At 44.9% G+C, this 17547-nt stretch overlaps 1 protein-coding gene across 2 annotated transcripts in view; it reads right to left on the bottom strand.

The window, feature by feature from the left end:
• The window catches only part of IRF4 (interferon regulatory factor 4), a 28911-nt gene extending 16786 nt beyond the window's left edge, over positions 1-12125 (bottom strand). For both annotated transcript variants that reach the window (XM_058175031.1, XM_058175032.1), the window contains exons 1-3: positions 11989-12125; positions 4347-4656; positions 1579-1765 (exon numbers count right to left, since the gene is read on the bottom strand). In XM_058175031.1, coding sequence (XP_058031014.1) covers positions 1579-1765; positions 4347-4616 — 457 coding nt within the window. In that variant the 5' untranslated portion in view covers positions 4617-4656; positions 11989-12125. The remainder of the gene's footprint in view (positions 1-1578; positions 1766-4346; positions 4657-11988) is intronic.
• Between the last annotated feature and the right edge of the window lie 5422 nt (positions 12126-17547).

The raw sequence follows: 17547 nt of genomic DNA, 5'->3' as shown, positions 1-17547 counted from the left end.
CAAAAAAAATCTGGTTGAGTATTCTTAGGTTTTGAATCCTGAATTTAATAAACTCTGTTCACTCTTTCTTTCCCCTATATCCCTCCTCACATGCAAGGAACTAGTAGTCATGTATGTCCCCATAATGTCTTAGGGCATCCAATTATCTTGGAAAGCTAACTTAATTAACTAGCAGAGTTAATTGGCTGACCTCCTGTTCCACTGCAATATTTTACAGTGCTTTCTGTGATCTATGAATTTGGTAACTTTCTTCTCTTGGTAAATCCTGCTTCCAGAATTCTTTCTCCTCTCCTTCTTCCAGAAGCTGGGGGTTCTCCCCACTCTCTCTGATCCAAAAAACCAAACTTGTTGAGATGAAAAGCAAGGATGTGGGCAATGTGTTGGGTGACTTTTGGTGGGTTTTTTTGGACTATTGGATATCTGGCTGGCCCAAGAAGATGAAATTCAGGGGTGGGTAAACAGTGGTAGAGCACTGTATAGTGGCACAGATATTATTTTTATGGTGAGAGAGGTAAAGCTGGTGCCCAAATGGAAGAGGACTTGGAGTCTATGGAGATTCTCAGTCGTTCAGGCCATGGTTGTCCCAAAGGTGCTTTTTGAAGAGGCAACTGGACTTTCTGGTTTTTCTTTGAAGACGTTTTAGTTCTCATCCAAGAAGCTGGGCCGTGGTGGCTCAGGCTGTAAGATAGCCTGTTATTAAAACACAGCAGCCTGCAATTACTGCAGGCTCGAATCCCACCAGGCCCAAGGTTGACTCAGCCTTCAATCCTTTATAAGGTAGGTAAAATGAGGACCCAGATTGTTGCGGGGGCAATAAGTTGACTTTGTAAATATACAAATAGAATGAGACTATTGCCTTACACACTGTAAGCCGCCCTGAGTCTTCGGAGAAGGGCGGGATATAAATGTAAATTAGAAAAAAAAGAAAGAAAAACCAGAAAGTCCAGTTGCCTCTTCAAAAAGCACCTGTGGAATAAGACTCCAAATTTGAAAGGGGGAAAGCAGGTATTAATGTAACAGAGCTGGAAGGGATTTTGGAGGTCTTCTTGTCCAAACCCCCTCCCTCCTCTCAAACTGGAGACCCTGTACAGTTCCAGACAAATGGTTGACCAATCTCTTCTTTCAGACCTCTGGTGTTGGAGCACCCAGAACGTCTGGAGCACAAGCCATTCCACTGATTAATTGTTCCCGTTGTCAGGAAATTTCTCCTTGGTTTTAGACTGGATCTCTATTTAATAAGTTTCCACATGTTACTTTTTTTGTCCTGCACACAGGGGATGGAGAGTAGGTCAACTCCCTTCTCCTCTGACAGCCCCTCAAATGTTGGAAGATTGCTATCAAGTCAACCATAGGCCTTCTCTTCTTTAAATTACAGTTCCTACAACCATCCATTGTATGTTTTATCGACCAATCCCCTAATCATCTTTATCTCTTCTCTATACCCTTTCTAGATTATCAACAGCTTTTTTGTAGGTCTAGGCTATTAACTAGTGAGGAGTATCATAGTCAAATCCCCAATGAAGGATAAACAGTGATTGTCAGATCACTTTTTAAGCTCAGTTTAAGATGCTTTCCTACCTTTTTTTGCTCCTTCCGGTACTATTCTATATACTTTATATGGATCTGATATGTCCAGTTGGCTTCTTTCAACCAGTTCTTCAAAATCATTGCTCTTGTTCAAAGCACAACGGAGTCTCGTCTTCCAAGTGGGAGGATCTGGTTTATCAATGCCTTCTTTGAACTTCCCTTTAAACAGAGCCCAGGCCTGAAAATATTTGCGGAAATTGATCAAAAAATATATATGAAATTCTCCAGAACAGCTTGTGGCATTAATAACAATGATATTAATATCACAATAATAAATATATTCCATATTAAAAAATTCCTAGAACTATCATGGGGCATGTTATACGATTTGTACTTTCCTTCTGGTAGTTCTGTCTAGATAGAATCTAATTGTCAGTGTAGGACAACCCTTGAGAAAATTCAACAGTAAGGTAATTAGACACAGTTTCAAGATTCATTATATCTATTTCACTTCTATAAGAACTAGATGGTGTGACGTTTTTTCAAAAACTTAATATTTGTGATACATCCTTAACCATTTCAAATTTTCCTTGCAGGGATATGGCCACCAAAGCAGGCACAGAAAACTTACAACATCTCCTATAAGCTGTGTAACATCTAAACCAACCTTGAACCCAAATGGCAGAAAGTAAAAACTGTAATAGAGAGAAAGCAATGTGTACTCAATAAACAAGTGTACTAATGTTAAATGTGATGGTTGAATAACTAAGCAGAAAGATTGTGCCATATGAATTCTACCAGTAGGGTATAGAGTCGCTTTAAAAAAATACTTACTATTAAAAGTAATTAGCTGAACTCATTTTAGAAGAAATTTAACAGCATTGCTTCAGGTAATACTCCTCAATAACAATATAAACAAGGGAGTTTTAGAAATAAATTCTTACTAAACAGTTATGGCGCTTGCTGAAGTTAATGAAAAAGTCTGCAATCCTATTCAAAATTATACACAAGTCCAATTGATATCTATGGGATTAAAGTATATGCAACTGTGATGAGGCTTGCAGACCTAATGAATTAAGCCTTGGGGCAATTAATCAAATGAGAAAAAAAGAAATTATACAGCGTGGTAGGAATCTGCCAAGTGTGACAGAAAAGCATTTTAGTTCAGCAACATCTTGGATGTAAGTTGAAGAAAGAAAATAGGATAGTATTGTCAGTAATTTAAGTTAAGGGTGAGATCTCCCAACTGGAACTATATGCAAAATAGCAGCTTAGAAATAGGGGTGGATGCCCACAGAGGATTAAGGAGCAAGGCAGTTCTAAGTGCATTGCAATCCAGGAATCTGTTTTTAGCAGCAAAACTGAGCTCACGCCACATTCATACAAAACCCATATCTAGTCCCCTTCCCTCAAGCTTTACTCATTAAAACATCCTGATGTTGAGGGTGATGGATCTACTATAAAGCCACTTGAAACTCAAAAAGCCCCTTTTGATCTACTGCAAATCTTATTTTATCTTTTTCTTGTGATTTCTTTTGCTTGCAAGAATTGCCCTAATTTTTTTTTTAAAAAGGTGTTTAATTCTAGTGAGATTTTGTTTTTCTTGTTCTAATGTGTACTCCTGGATAGGTTGTAAATACAATTTGTGACAATTCCCATTTTAAGCCTACGGCTTCAGAGAAGGTTTTGTTATATTGGGAAATTAATCTCAGGACTTTAGTGGATGGCATCTGGAATTCGACTTGAGAAACCTGGATTCAAATCCCAGACAAGTCATCTAATTTATAAGGTATCCTTTGTTAGTGAATCTCGTAGGTCTTCTATCTTGTTATGTACACAAAAACTGGATTCATTCTTTGGGCACCCTGAATTCACAATATGCAGGTTGAAATGAATCCTAGGTTTCAAGAACTAATTCTGATGATCTCACCATTATTACCAAGTTCCATCTTACCACCACTGCCAAGTAGATAAAAGCTGCAAGTCCCATAATCTCATAGGTGGTTTTTTTCTCTCCCATAGAGTTAATAAGTAAAGCAATCATAAAACCGACTGGCCTTGTCGATTCCAACTAATACCAGAATACCTTGCTTTTCTCTAGCACATTCATTTTTAGGTGTAGGATGTACAAGATCCACTTTGTGAGGGGAAAATAAAGCATCTGATTTTCCAAAGTCTGTTGAAGGAAGACCATTCACCTAACATGGAAATTGTTCCCAACCAGCTTTCCCAAATGGACACACCACCTTCTTAATGCCTCTCATTGCCTCCAATCAGAAGGAAGGTGAGGAGTCCTACCACAGTGAGGAGTAGTACTGCTATTTCTTTGGGGCGGGGGAGTGGGAAGGGAGAAATCTGAAGCAGGTTCATCAAGACAAAAAAAAAAGGGGGGGGGGAATTATAAAGAAAGGAAAAATCAAGACCAAAACCCAGAAGATAAATAATTACATTAAGCTCAAGGGCAGCTTTTTGGATTATTATTTTTTTTAAAAAAAACTGTGCTTCATAATAAAGAGCACAAGGTCGCTATAAAGGTAACTGAAGAGAGGAAAGCTTAGAGAAGAAAGCTGGGGGGGAGAGAGAGAGAGAGAGGGAAAGAGGGAGAGGGAGAGAGAGAGAGAGAGAGAAAGATCTTTCTGAGGGATGTTGCCTCCAACTCCTAAAAGCAGGTGCCACCCGGCTCCTTCAACCAGCTTCCCGAAACCCTCAGGTCGGGCGGCTTGGGAGAGCGATTGATTGACGCCTTCGCGCGCCCCCTTCCCACCCACCCACCCACCCACCCCGCACCACCCCGTCCCCGCCCCTCCTCTCCGGCGTACCTTGAAGAGAGCGGCGTCTTCCTCGCGGTTGTAGTCCTGTTTGCCCGCGTGCTTCCAGGGGATGCGAAAGATGCTCTTCTCCTCGTTCTCCCATATCAAGCCCGGGTATTTAGCGCTGTCAATCTGCTCGATCAGCCACTGGCGGAGTTTCCCGTTGCCGCAGCTCACCGAGCTCATGCCGCCGCCTTCGATGCTGCTGCTGTAGCTGCTGCTGCTGCTGCCGCCGCGGCCGCTGCTGCTGCTGTTGTTGCCGCTGCCTTCTAAGTTCATACCAGGCGCCCCGCCAGCCTCGGCTCCTCCTGCTCCTCCCCTGGTGAAGGAAGGAAGGAAGAGGTGGGGGGGGGGAGAGGAGAGAGTGAGCGGCCCCGCTCGGTCACGTGCCGGGCCTCAGCCCGGGCGCGCACGTCAGTTCCAGACAAAGTCCGCTGCGCTTTCCCGCTCGCCGAGCCTTTCTCCACATCGAGGAGGCGGGCGAACCTGCCGTCGCCGCCGACCGCGAGGGAAAGCCTCGGCGTCCCCGATTTACCGTTTCCAGGAAAAGCTCCCCGCGCTCTCTCCGTTTCCTCCCTGGCCCTGTTATTTGCTGGGCCGCCTCTTCTCTGCAAACGCGGTTTCAGTTTTAAAAAACAACAACACACACACACACACCTCGCCACACCAAAACCTCGCTCGCTCGGCTGCCGGGCTGAGGGCACTTACTTAATGGGCGGTGCGGTTGTGTGTCTGTGTGTATTTGAGCTTTGGGGTTCGAGCCCAACAGGCTTCCTCTACCTGGAATAGCCTTTGAGCCGTTCGGGTTGGTGTTTACGGGACAAGCAGTTGCAAACGCCCGTCGGAATCCGTGCGCCTTCAACAAATTCACTGACCGCGGCTTTTCGGGGCTTCCAAGCCAGTCTGGTGGAGCTGTTCAAGCACCAAGCGACGTAAAAACTCGGGAGGCCGCGAGTTCTAGTCCCGCTTTAACAACTGGATGCTAATTTGGGCCTCTCTCTCTCTCTCTCTCAGCCTTAGAAAAAAGGCAATGGCAACCCACTTTGGAAAATCTTGCCAAGGAAAACTGCAAGAGACGAATCCAGGCAGTCGCCAGGAATAAATATTTTTTTTAAAAACCCTGATTTAGGCACCTCCTCTCCCCCAAAAGCCAATCTGGAGAAGACCAACCCTTGTGTAGCTGCCCCCGCTAAATCACTTTCTATAGATCGCCTGCTATACCGCCCTATGTAATGAGACGCGTATGCACGCACAAACACATAACAGAAGTCTTCAGATTAGTTGGTGGTTAGTGTGTTTTTCTTTTCGCTATCCTTTTACACTACAGCAAAGCCGCCTGCCCCAATCAATCAATCACTGATTCCACCAGCATCAACCGCCCTCCTCATATTAAGTTTCAACGACTAGACCCATAGCTGTTTCTCTCCTCTAGGTCCCTTCTTTCAAAGACTGCAGGACGACGGCCTTCCTTCAACCACCGGCTCCATCCCTACCTTCTCGCTCTGTAGGACTAACTCGCCGTTTCCCGAACCTTCGCTTTCTTCTCCGCATTTGCTTTCCCTTCCCCTCCCTCCTCTCTTTCTCTTCCTTCCAGTACGAGAAGCAAAAAAAACCCTTATAGTTGCAAAGGTTGTGCCCTAACCCAAAAAAGCAGGTTCTGCCTTTCCGGGCACTTTCTGCTGAAATCCAGCGTACTCCTCGTCTGTTAGTATTTTTGTCCCCCATAGGGCGAAGCACTACGCATACAGTTCCCTTCTCTCCTATACACACATACAACTTCCTCTCGACATACCTTGTTTGAGCTAATTCTCTCCAGAGACCTGTGGTTGTTCCTTTTTACCCCCAGGAGCAAAACACCGCCCCTCTCTTTCTAACCCACCCATCTCGCCATGTTTCAGTTTCTTGCCTCCTACTCTTCGCCATTCCTCAGACAGAGCCCAGTTTCTTTCTCTCTTTCTCTCTCCCCCCGTCTCAATCTCTCTCTCTCTCTCTCCCCCTCCCTCCCCTCTCTTCCTCTCCCCCTCCCTTCCCCCTCTCTCCCTCTCTTTCTCTTCCTCCCATTCTCTCTTTTCCTCTCATTCTCTCTTCTTCTCATTCTCTCTTTCTCTCTCTCCTCTCATTCTCTTTCCCCTTTCTCTCTCTCTCCCCTCCCTTCCCCTCTCTCCCTCTCTTTCTCTTCCTCCCATTCTCTCTTTTCCTCTCATTCTCTCTTCTTCTCATTCTCTCTTTCTCTCTCTCCTCTCATTCTCTTTCCCCTTTCTCCCTCTCCCTCTCCCTCTCCCTGCCCCTCTCTCCTCTCATTCTCTCTCTCCCTCCCTCCCTCTCTTTCTCCCTCTCCCCTGCCCCCCTCTCCCTCTCTTTCTCTCCCTCTTTCTCTTATTCTCTCTCCTTCTCTTATTCTCTCTCTCACACTCTCATTTTCCCTCTCTTTCTTTCTCTTTGGCTCTCCTTCCTAGATTTGCCCTTCTCTCTTTTTCACCCACCAACCCCAGCCGCCGAGTCTCGCTACCTTTCCCTTCCCACGTACCGGCGCCCTGGCCTCTCTGAGGGGAAACTCCTCACATTTACCCGCCACAATGCCGACCGTCAATGCCTTCCCCTACTCGCGTGGTTAGGAAAGGGGGGAGGGTGGCGGCGTTTCTGCCCTTTTTACATTGCACACCTCCCGAAAGCGCCTCCGCGAGTTTCTTCCCCCTTCAGGACTCATTTCCCCGCAAGAGCCCGAGACTTCGGGGGATTCTCCGCTGCGGCTTTAGCGCCTCTACCCCAGCAAGGTTGCCCTGGGGGCATTTCGGCCCCCTTCGGCCGAATTCGGCAGGATGAGTATCAGGACTCGCTCCGCTGCAGGAAAAAGTGATCAGGCGCCTACCATCCGGAGCGCATCTTTGCTGAGAATGTGTCAAAGGGACAGTCCAGAAAGGACCACAGCCCCCACTTCCCACCCGTAGACTCCAAGCACGAGGTTAGGGGGGTCGCCAGCCTTTCCCCTCCTGCTCCTAGACCAAACAGGGTCAAAGTCTTGGCGGGACGGCTGAAAGGGAAGTGAATTTGCTGTCTCTTCGAGGGATTTATAAAAGCCTGCATGGCTACGACTGCAGTTTATAAAGCAACAAAACCAGGAAACAGGGTTGGATTTCAAAGCAAAGCCCATTTCAATGGGCATCTAAGATACTTCGAAAACCTCGGTCTCTCTCCCCCCATCCCACGCCCGAGTCCTTGGGTGATAGAAATTTCTATCCGTGGACGTGGGAGGCTGCTCAGATCAAAGTCATAAGACTTTGGCCATCTGAGTTGCCTGTGCGCTTTGATAGAGCCGCCTAACCTGAGCAGACGACTTGCGCCATCAGGAAACGAAGCCTCTATAGGAGGAGACGCGTTCAACTTCACAGCGAAGATCTTTGTACAGTATTAAGGGAAACCATTCTGGAAGTGGGAATAAATAGGTAAGAAGAGACCGCCGTCCTGTCTTTGTCTTTCTTTTTATTCTAAACTCTCTGGGCAAAATGTGGGGAGGGGAAAGCAGAAAAGTCAAAGGCACCCCTAATGATGCTGGTTTTGGGGTATTCCAAAGCCTTTTCGGCTCGCCGCCTTCCCCACCCTGGAGGCTGCAGGTTGTGCATTTCACCTTCACTAATCCCAGGCCTGACCCCTGGTGAATTGGGGCCCCCGTTATTCATTTGTCGGTAAGGAATTCAAATGGCCGTGAATTCCATGTAGGACCATGGTCTGTGAGGCGCTTTAGTGTGGATCCTTTCAACCCAGAGTTCTTTCCTTCTAAAAGTTTTAAGTTCGCCCTATTCTTACAGAGAGGGCAGAAAAGTTTCTGCGGCAATCCAACAGAGCTCTCTGAGATAGAATCAAAACTTATTTGGTCCAACTTCGAGTTACTTTACTTCAGAGGTTCTGTTTCATGCATACCACCTTACCTTCTAAAATAACCTCCTCGTCCCAGCATCTCCATATCTCCCACATGGACAGAGCTGGGGTTGGGGAACATAGTTCCAGCGCATTTTTGGAAGACTTGGAGATAGCAGCGCAGCTCTGTGTATCTATGGATTTTCTTCCAGTTCAAAACTTTTCTCCAAAGGAGCTCACATTGGGCTTCTAAGAACATCACCCCTCATTTTATGCTTTCGTGAAAAAGAATGACCCCCCCCCCAAAGTTATCCAGTGAACTCCATGGTCCAGTAGGAATTTGAACCTGACTATTCTGGACCCCAGTGGCACGGAAGTAAGGAAGTATGGATTTGTTCTGATTCTCTACCCACACTTCCTACATTTAGTATCTCTTTCTGCCAGACATTATCAGACCACCCCAGGTGTTTTCTGGAAACCTATAAGCAGGGTTGGAAACCATTTGTTCTCTCCCACTGTTTCAAGTGACCAATGAAGCCCAACATTGGACGAAATTAGGCATATATTCCATGAATTCATAGAAGTCCGTTGCAAAGCCAGCGCTAGCCCTTGATCAGACTGATGCAACGATAGCTCCTGGCAGAAACTGCCTCAAAAAACTGCCCAGACCTTACTTCCTGGGGGAAGAGAATAATCTGTTTGCTGATATTTCTGCTGCAATTTCTGCTCCCAAAGAACCATTAAAAAAAAACTATCTCAACCAGGACCGACGCCTTTAAAAAGCAACTGGATTCTCAAAGGTATTGAAGAGACGACGCTGTTTTATCACCTTCACCAGGCTTAATTATTGAGGAGTGTTTCAATTTATTTTCAGAAAAAAAGTTGGGAGATTTGAGCTCTCTCATCAATATTCCTGAGTGTTGTCCCCCGCCTCTTTCCCTGGTCGGAAGTAAAGTAGTGGAGCTCTCTCTTGGCTTCTTCCATGAAGAGTGGCTAGCCCCCGGCTTTGCAACGGAGTTCGGTAAATTCATGGCATATATGCCTAACGAAATGGACCGTCCAACTTTGAGACAATTGGTTTCCAACCCTGCTTATAGAAAATATCTGTGGTTAATTAATGGGTGGCCATCTGGCAGAAAAAGATACTAGATGTAGGAAGTTTGGTAGAGAGTCAGGTACAAATCCATACTACTTTCCTTGCTCCGGTAGACGAAACCAAGCGAGATGTAAACCCAGATAGTGACACAAGAGAATTCCAGATTAGAATTCACCCTTTCCTCCAAGAAGCCTTACGGGCATACCCGGAGAGGCTGAGAGCAAAAGAGAAGTAGAAGAGAAAGATGGGAAGCGCAGAAGCGATTAACAGAGGCTCTTCTTTCAATGAAATTTAGTCCTCGGCAGCGACTCGGTTATCAATAGTACGGACCTATTAAGGGAGGCAATTTAAATACTGCTTATTAAGTTTTAAATTGCTGTCGATAGGTCAACCCCCACACCACTTCGTCGCTGTGCAGATACATCTGCGAAAGGTAATGACTCAGAAGCAGTAAAAACCCTTGAAGATCTAGTTTCCCAGAAAGCGGAGATGGGGTGGATTACAAGGCAATGCTAGATCCTTCTTTGGGCCAATCGGGTTAAGTTTCAGCCTAACGCAAGAAAATGTGGAGCACCCCGAGCGCCTCTTTCAACGGGCAAGGGGAGCTTTTGCGTAGCAGAGCATGCAGCGCACTATTCAAACCTGTTCCTTTCGCGGGATTCTGCCATTGTGGCTCAGAAAACTTCAGGGATCCCGAAAGGATCCCGAAAGTCACTTCGCCAACACAGGAGTTTTAAGCCAGTTGTATAGATCTGGCCATAAATGAATATGTGTGCGTGTGTCTGTTCTCCCATATTCCCCTCAACTAAACGCGGGGGACGGGGGGGGACTTATTCTGCACATTACCATATAGATTGTGCCGTGCCGACCTAGCTTAGTGAAGGGTTAATTTTGTTTCTCTACAAACTAGCAAGTTTCGGAGTAACCTAGAATAAAATGTAGCCCAATTTCTTATTTTTCCCCCCAAGGAGTTTTAGAATCACCCTGCTTGCCTTTGAGAGAACAAAAAAGCAAATCTTTGCCCTGATTAAAACTCCATCCCCCACCCCACCCCAACCATATACACGAAAAGAAATAAGTCCCATTATTTTACGGGACTAAGTTTATGGGCTAACTCGATTGAAATAGGCGTGCAAAGTCTGAGAGAATATTTTGCAGGCACATTGCTGCAACTTTCCTGATTCTGTTAGGTTTCAAGTGTATGTTCAATTTCCCAAAATTCCTAACCAGCAAAGTTGACTCGGAAGATCTGAACTCTAAAACATCCTGAGGGGGACAAATCAGCAAAATTATCTTAAAAGAAAAGGGGGACCCAAACCACCACTATCATGAACAAGGTTCCGTTCTGCTTGCTGAAAATTAGATTTAAAGCTCAGCAGAAATCCACCTCCAGGGGCGCAGATCTATCCACACTTGGACCAAAGGGGGACTTCACTTCGCCCCCAGCTCTTCCCGCCGGCGCCCCTTGCCTTCTTTTTAAATAACTCCCACCATCAGGTACGGCAATCTTGAGGTCCCCAACTCCAGCAACCTGGAGCGCCGTCTTTCCACGCGACGCGGATTCGTCAGAAATATCTACTTCTCGGTTTCATTCATAAAATGCGACGTTTGCTGCCTAAGATGGGGGAAGTGAGCGAAGCACTAAAGAAAGGTGTTCAACAACCTCGTAGGGGACGCACGAAAGAAGCCGAGGTTATTTCAGAATTTGGGATCTGGAGCCAAACGGGCCGAGAAAATAATTTCACAACCCCGGTACGAAATTAAACGGCTGATTATTATTATTTTTTGGGGTGGACCACAGCAGATCTATAAGTATGAATCTGTACACCGCCGAACAATGCTCTGTTTTAGACTGTTTTAGACCGAGATGGGCAGCTGTAGAAATTGAATAAATAAATAAAACGTTCTGCACACCAACTTCTCTGTCTCTCGTTTTTATTGCTCATATTATTATTTTTTCCCCCACCGCTTGAAGAAGGGGAAAAAAACGGAGAAACTCGAACGTTTGCGACTATTTTGGAAACCTTCGGCTGACTCTCCCCCCCCCCCCACACACACACACACTAGTAAGGATTTTGAATCGGGCCAAACTTTTCCTTCCTTTGAAGAGTAAGGGGAATGGTGAGTCAATGCCTTTGCTCGAAGAAATGGAGCAGGACCTTCTCTTTTACGACCATTACCTGAAGTTAGGAGACTATTATTGACAGGAATTCCCGCCGTCCCCGGGGGCACTTTCCCAAATTCAAGAGGGAAGAGTTCGGTTACCCTCACCAAGTTTTTTGCCTGATAACAGGTGAAGCCGCTAGTTCAATTCTGGGAAGAGGATGGGGGTGGGGATAGGGGGACAGATCCAGCAAAGAGATCCACAGTTACAGTATGCTCTTTCTGGATCCGATAGACCTTTTGGCCCACGATTGGTTTTTCTCTCTTCAGACACTAGTTCGTCCCTTTTGAGCGTTTTCCCAATGCTGGGATACAACTCGCTCCTGAAAAAAGGCACCGGGATATTCCTGTGTTTCCCCAAAGAAGCCCCTTAGCATCTCAGGAGGAGATAACTCTTCGCGTCCCCCCCCCGCCCCTCTATATATCAACCCAAGTCCTCATTTTGGCTGCTCCCGTCTCCGGCTCTTCTCAAGAGACGATTTTCCCCGGTTCCCACTTTCCCGATCCGAAATAGCCACAGAAAGTGAAGTCCCTTACCTCCGTCCCTTTCGATCTCACACACTCTCTCTCTTTTTCTTTCTCACTTCCTTTCCAAATTCCGGGAGGATCGTGCAGCGTAGCGCCGCTTTCTTAAAACGATTTAAGAATGGGGGGCAGAGAGGATGATGGGATCGGGTTTCAAATGAGAAAATGAGTTGACGAAGAAGCCCAAGAGGATCTTTAAAGTCTGAAGCGACAACGTCGAGAGGAGGGACTTGGAGGGGGAGGGGCCTGGAGGGGGGCGGGGCTTGCACCCGCCTTCGGCCCTGAGGGGCTAGGAAGCGCCGGAAGGGTGAGGCGGGGTCGGTCTTTTGAATGGGATCGGGACTGAGGTGGGATGCGCTCGCCAGATCCTGAAGGATGGCAAGAGCTTGGTTTTCTAGAGGAAGGAAATCGCAACGCTCTTAATTTAGGCGAGAGGTTTGAAACGGAACCACGCGCATACCGACAAAAGGGGTTCCTTCACGCAATTGTCCAACGATCTTTCCCGCACCCTAAAAATAAGTCAGATTTTAAGAATAATGGCAAACGGGGTTAATAATCTGTAGAACGCACGTTAGAGGGCGTACCAACATCATCGGGTGCCAGGAAAGGCGAGAAGCTCATCCAACCCCCGGTCAAAACGCCGGAGATTATCTTCTCTCTGGAACAGGGGTCTCCAACCTTGGCAACTTTAAGCTTGGAGGACTTCAACTCCCAGAATTCTGGGCCTCCCAGAAAGTCTGGGAGTTGAAGTCCGCCAGGCTTAAAGTTACCAAGGTTGGAGACTCCAGGGCTCTGAAAGATATCCCATTTAAATCCCACCCCCAAAAGATGGGTTCCCATATTACTGTCTTGATGATAGTGCTATACTACTGTCTTGAGACCATCAACTGCCCTGGAGCATCTCAGGTGAAAAAAAAAAAGATTTAACTTCGGGCAGCATGATTGACAGCAGAATTTAGTCCCCACTTTCAGCCGACTGAATAGAGCAAAAATCTAGCGTGAATATCCGGAGATGTCAATCTGCTCCGAATTAACGTGAAAACTGGGGGGGGGGGGATCTCAACTGTCTTTTAGAGCCCAGTCGTGTTGCTCGTAAATTTTTAAGGGTTTAAATTGGTCACATTTATTCTGAAGAAGAAGAAAAAAATCCTCAAAGCACCTGAACTGGAACGGCCACCTTGCAGGAAAAAACCCCTCGCCCTCTGTATTTAAGTCAGGTGGAAAATTGAGGGCAATGGAGTTTTTTTTTTTAAAAAAAAATTAATACACATCTTCTGCATTGTGCAGTAATGAGTCCCTCAGTTCTGCACAATTTTTCTAATTTGTGTGTGTGTGGGGGGGGGTAGAAACAAGGAATATTAAAGTTATAACGTAGAATCGGTCTTCATCAGTAAGAGAAATATTCTGGGAAGGTATCAAATTCAAAGTCCCAATTTGTCCATCTGAATCTATCAACAAGAACATTTCTTTTGAGCTCGACCTGCCTCTTCCACATAAGGTTTCTCAGTCCAACTCATGTCATTCCTAGCCAAGATTGCCCTGCTGAAGTTGAAGTCTGGAATATTATGGGGGCACAAAATTGTATTGGGTGGGGACAGATTTTGATTCCATGCAAGGGAGAAGGTAAATTGCTACAGCTCAGAGATGGGGAGGAAACTTTTGGCACTTCAGGTCAACAAGAGCCCCATTCTTAGTATTGGTCAATTAAAAAGAGAAGTGGAATTGAACCAAATGCTTCTATGGAGGTAATAGAGAGTGTCTAAGTGTTTACTCTGAAATGTAAAATAGAGTCAATTGTGCATAATTTGAATCAATTAGTTTGACCCTTTAAATTAAAATGGTTTTATTCTCTTAATCTTTCTTCCATGTATTCATTGCACATGATTTCATAGCCCCGAGTCCCATGATCTGCATAGGATGGTGTCATCTATTCATCTACATATATGCAAACTGAACCATTCAGCTGACTTGGCTGCTTTCCAAACCAGACAAATCAGGTTTTCCAAGCCATTGGGGGATATGCAAAGACAGAAGGTGAAGGCCACGGAGGGTTACAAGATAGTTCCCCCTTAACGATCTGATTTGTGTTCATTTGTGTTCAGAATCAGAATGACTTGAGAGTGGACTGAGGAACTGCAGAATGAACCACATATAATGCAGCCCACACACACACCAAACTAAATCCAGGTGGGTTTGGGCTTTAACACCAATCATTGGGAGTCCAGCACATCTAGAGGGCACCGTGCTGGAGAAGCCTGGCCTAACCTGATCAAAAAGGGGCACATGTTTTCAAAGCAAAGGCCATTCCTATACATAGGTCTGGAGTTGTCACTTCTGACAAATGTCCTGACCTCAGTGCTGAGTTGCTGAAATCAATGATGGGCTCAAGAAGTGGACTCAGAGAAACAAAAATGTGAATCTTTCACCCAAACCAGGCATTTACCTGATCATTATCTGGAATCTACTAGATTCGGCATAAGCACCTGCCATCTACTGTACCTCTATGTCTCTATATATTTATATCCATCTTGTCTTCATCAGCTGAAAGTTGCTTATATGTGGATCTCCCTCTATTTTAGCTATCCAGTTCTATGGCCCAGTCTGGACACAAAGATGAGTCTCTGGAGTTTTTGTTCCTTATTTTTATCTCTAAACCAAACTGGCTTTCTTAAGCCCTTCATCTTTTATCAGTTCCCCAATTCCCTGAGTCTGAATGTGGGTTCTTGAAAAAGCTCCACCTGTCCTTTTTTTTTTTTTTTTTTTGCTGGCCCATCAGTTTAGAATTATTTTATTGCCTTAAAAATCACAGAGGCAGCTGCCTTGTATTGAATCCAGTCCATCCTTCCATTTAGCCTAAGAGTGACAACACAGGCAACTGATCCACAGGCAAGAAATCTTCCATTTCTATCTAGAGATGCAATGAGTTGATCTTAGGACTTTCTTCAGGGAAAGCATATACCCTACCTTTGAAGACTAGTCAAATGCTGCAGCATGATTATAATGCAGAAGCACAAAGAATAGTGGGTGTATTTTAATCCACCCATGTAATTCTTCTGGTATGTAGTCTGAGCTAGTTCCCACTGGGCTTCTAGGCACAATTCAATTCATTATAAAGACCTTTGTGGAATAGGACCTGGATATTTGCAGGACTACCTTTCTCCAATTGTCTCTGCCTGCCACATAAGATTAGACAGAGTTGGCAGCCACCTCTATCCATTTCATTTTATGGGACTCAGGAAATGTGTCTCCACTGCATGACCCTCACTCTATCTCTTCAAAAGAGCCTTAATGACTTGACTCTTCTCACAGGCACATGGCGAGAGGACATTGTGTGTGAACTCACCACTGAGGTTCTTTGTTCCTTTTAATTTTTTTTTAGGGTTTGTTTTTCCCAGTGGTGATATTCAGCCGGTTCTATCCGGTTCAGGCAAACTGGTAGCAGCGGCTGTGCCCAGATGTCATCACATCCCATTTTGGATGCTCTGTGCATGCGCAAAAGGTCCTGTGCATATACGGAGGTGTTGCACGCAAGCGCTCACATTTTTAAACCGGTATGGAAGGTAAGTGACTAATACCACTGGGTTCCCCAAACACACACAGCAGGGTCATTTTTATTACTGCTTATTAACTGAGCATATTGGTGGCTTTCAATCTCCTAATGTGTGTGACAGGTCCTATACATGTGGGTGGTTGTAAAGTTAACTTAATTATTAAATATTGTGGATTGAGTGCATCATGGAATCATGCTTGCAGGTGTCGCATTGTTTTCTGCTACACAGCAGCATCTAACCACTTTGGCGGAGGTAAGCAGAGTTGGACTTGGGAGATCACCAGAAGAAAAGTTGAGAAAACATCTTGGGGGTGGGGGGAAAAGCGATAGCAAACAATTCCCAGTTGCTTTCAAGAAAAGTACATAAACCTATTGTTGTAGTCACCAACAGTTAAGCTTGCTCAAGTGATGCTTTTTACCTTTAGACTTGCCTCTTCTAACAAAAAGTCAAAATACTAGACTTTCCAACAGAAGAGGATTGGTCATACCTTTGAAGGAAAACAACCACCAGTTAAAAAGTCAAGGGAAGGGGAATTAAGCAACACACACACACACACACACACACACACACACACACACACACACACACACCATTTTATGTGATTAACTTAGGGTACCGAATATGGCTGGAATTTCCAATTGAGTCTCTTTGGTCTCTTTGCGTTGAGCCCATTCTCTATTTCTTAGGTTTGGAATATTAGAAACATTTAAACATGTTGTTATATAGCGATCTCCCTCTGCCTCCAGGACTCTAGTTTTGGTAGTACTAAATAATAATTTCAATCATTACCATTTCCAGGAATTGGTTGCAGGCTTTTCTTTTAGTACCATCAAATTTTCCAGTGCAGTGACACTCTAGGGCAGGCTTATTCTAAAGCAAGATGGGAAACGAAAATATTAAAGAGCCCACCTCTTGAATTGGTTTAAAGGAGAAAATAAATAGGTCTGGTTAGGGTAAGTTGTTGTTTATATGTACAAGTGTTTAAATGAGAGATTTGTGGAGGAAAACCCACTGTGTGGTTTTCTTATAATCAGACTGTTAACTACTAATATGCTTGCCAGAAAACAGTTAATGTTTCTATTGCTTTCGTGTTTTCAGAATGCAGCATAATGAGTTAGCAAGTAAAGAAGAGTCAAGTTTGACTGGATTCTATAACCCAAACCACAGGCAAGAATTCAGCAGGTGTCACTTTCCCTGCCCCACCAAGTGGGAAGCTGCACCTATTGATTTTGTGTTTCTTTCAGTTTTTAAAGCCAGAAGAGATTCTTCCCAGAATTAAAGAACATAATATCTTGTTTCAGCCTGTTGGATTTTTGCTATCATTTTTAAATTCAAACAACTAGAAAAAGAAGATGAAGCCATCCTTTTCTCTTTTTTTTCTTCTAAATTTTTAATTACTTTTTAAATTCATTTTTTGGGAAGCCACAAAGCCTGGATAGGCTGTGCTTTTAGAAACTTTTATTTGCCTGTTATTGATTGCAGCTATAAGATTGCTATTTGACATGAAATATCAGAGCAACAAAGGGGGAAAAGATATGTTTCTCCCTTCTGGTTTCCCAGTCTCCAGAGTTAATTTGGAGAGGACATAACACACATCCCCCCTCCCCAGTTTAGATTATTAGCTGGGGGGGGGGAAGCAAAAAAGGGGAAAGGATTTCTGCATAACTTGTTGGCCATTTCAACTCCTGCCTTAGCAGGTGTGTAATTTACACATCTTGAAAACAACATATGTCAGTGCAAAATATAGCTGTGCCCCTTTGCAGAACCAGATTAAGCTCCTCCCCACCAAGATCACCAATAAATGGCTATGGATATTAATGGGCCCAGAGCAAGGGTGAAATCCAGCAGGTTCTTACAGGTTCTGGAGAACCGGTAGCAGAAAATTTGAGTAGTTCGGAGAACCAGTAGCAGAAATTGAGAACCAACAAATACTAACTCTGGCTCGTCCCAGAGTGGGGTAGGAATAGAGATTTTGCAGTATCCTTCCCCTGCCACGTCCACCAAGCCACACCCACAGAAC

The sequence above is a fragment of the Ahaetulla prasina genome, chromosome 3 (assembly GCF_028640845.1).
Source record: "Ahaetulla prasina isolate Xishuangbanna chromosome 3, ASM2864084v1, whole genome shotgun sequence".
In the NCBI taxonomy this organism is placed as follows: Eukaryota; Metazoa; Chordata; class Lepidosauria; order Squamata; family Colubridae; genus Ahaetulla; species Ahaetulla prasina.
This window is presented reverse-complemented; position numbering and strand designations above follow the sequence as displayed.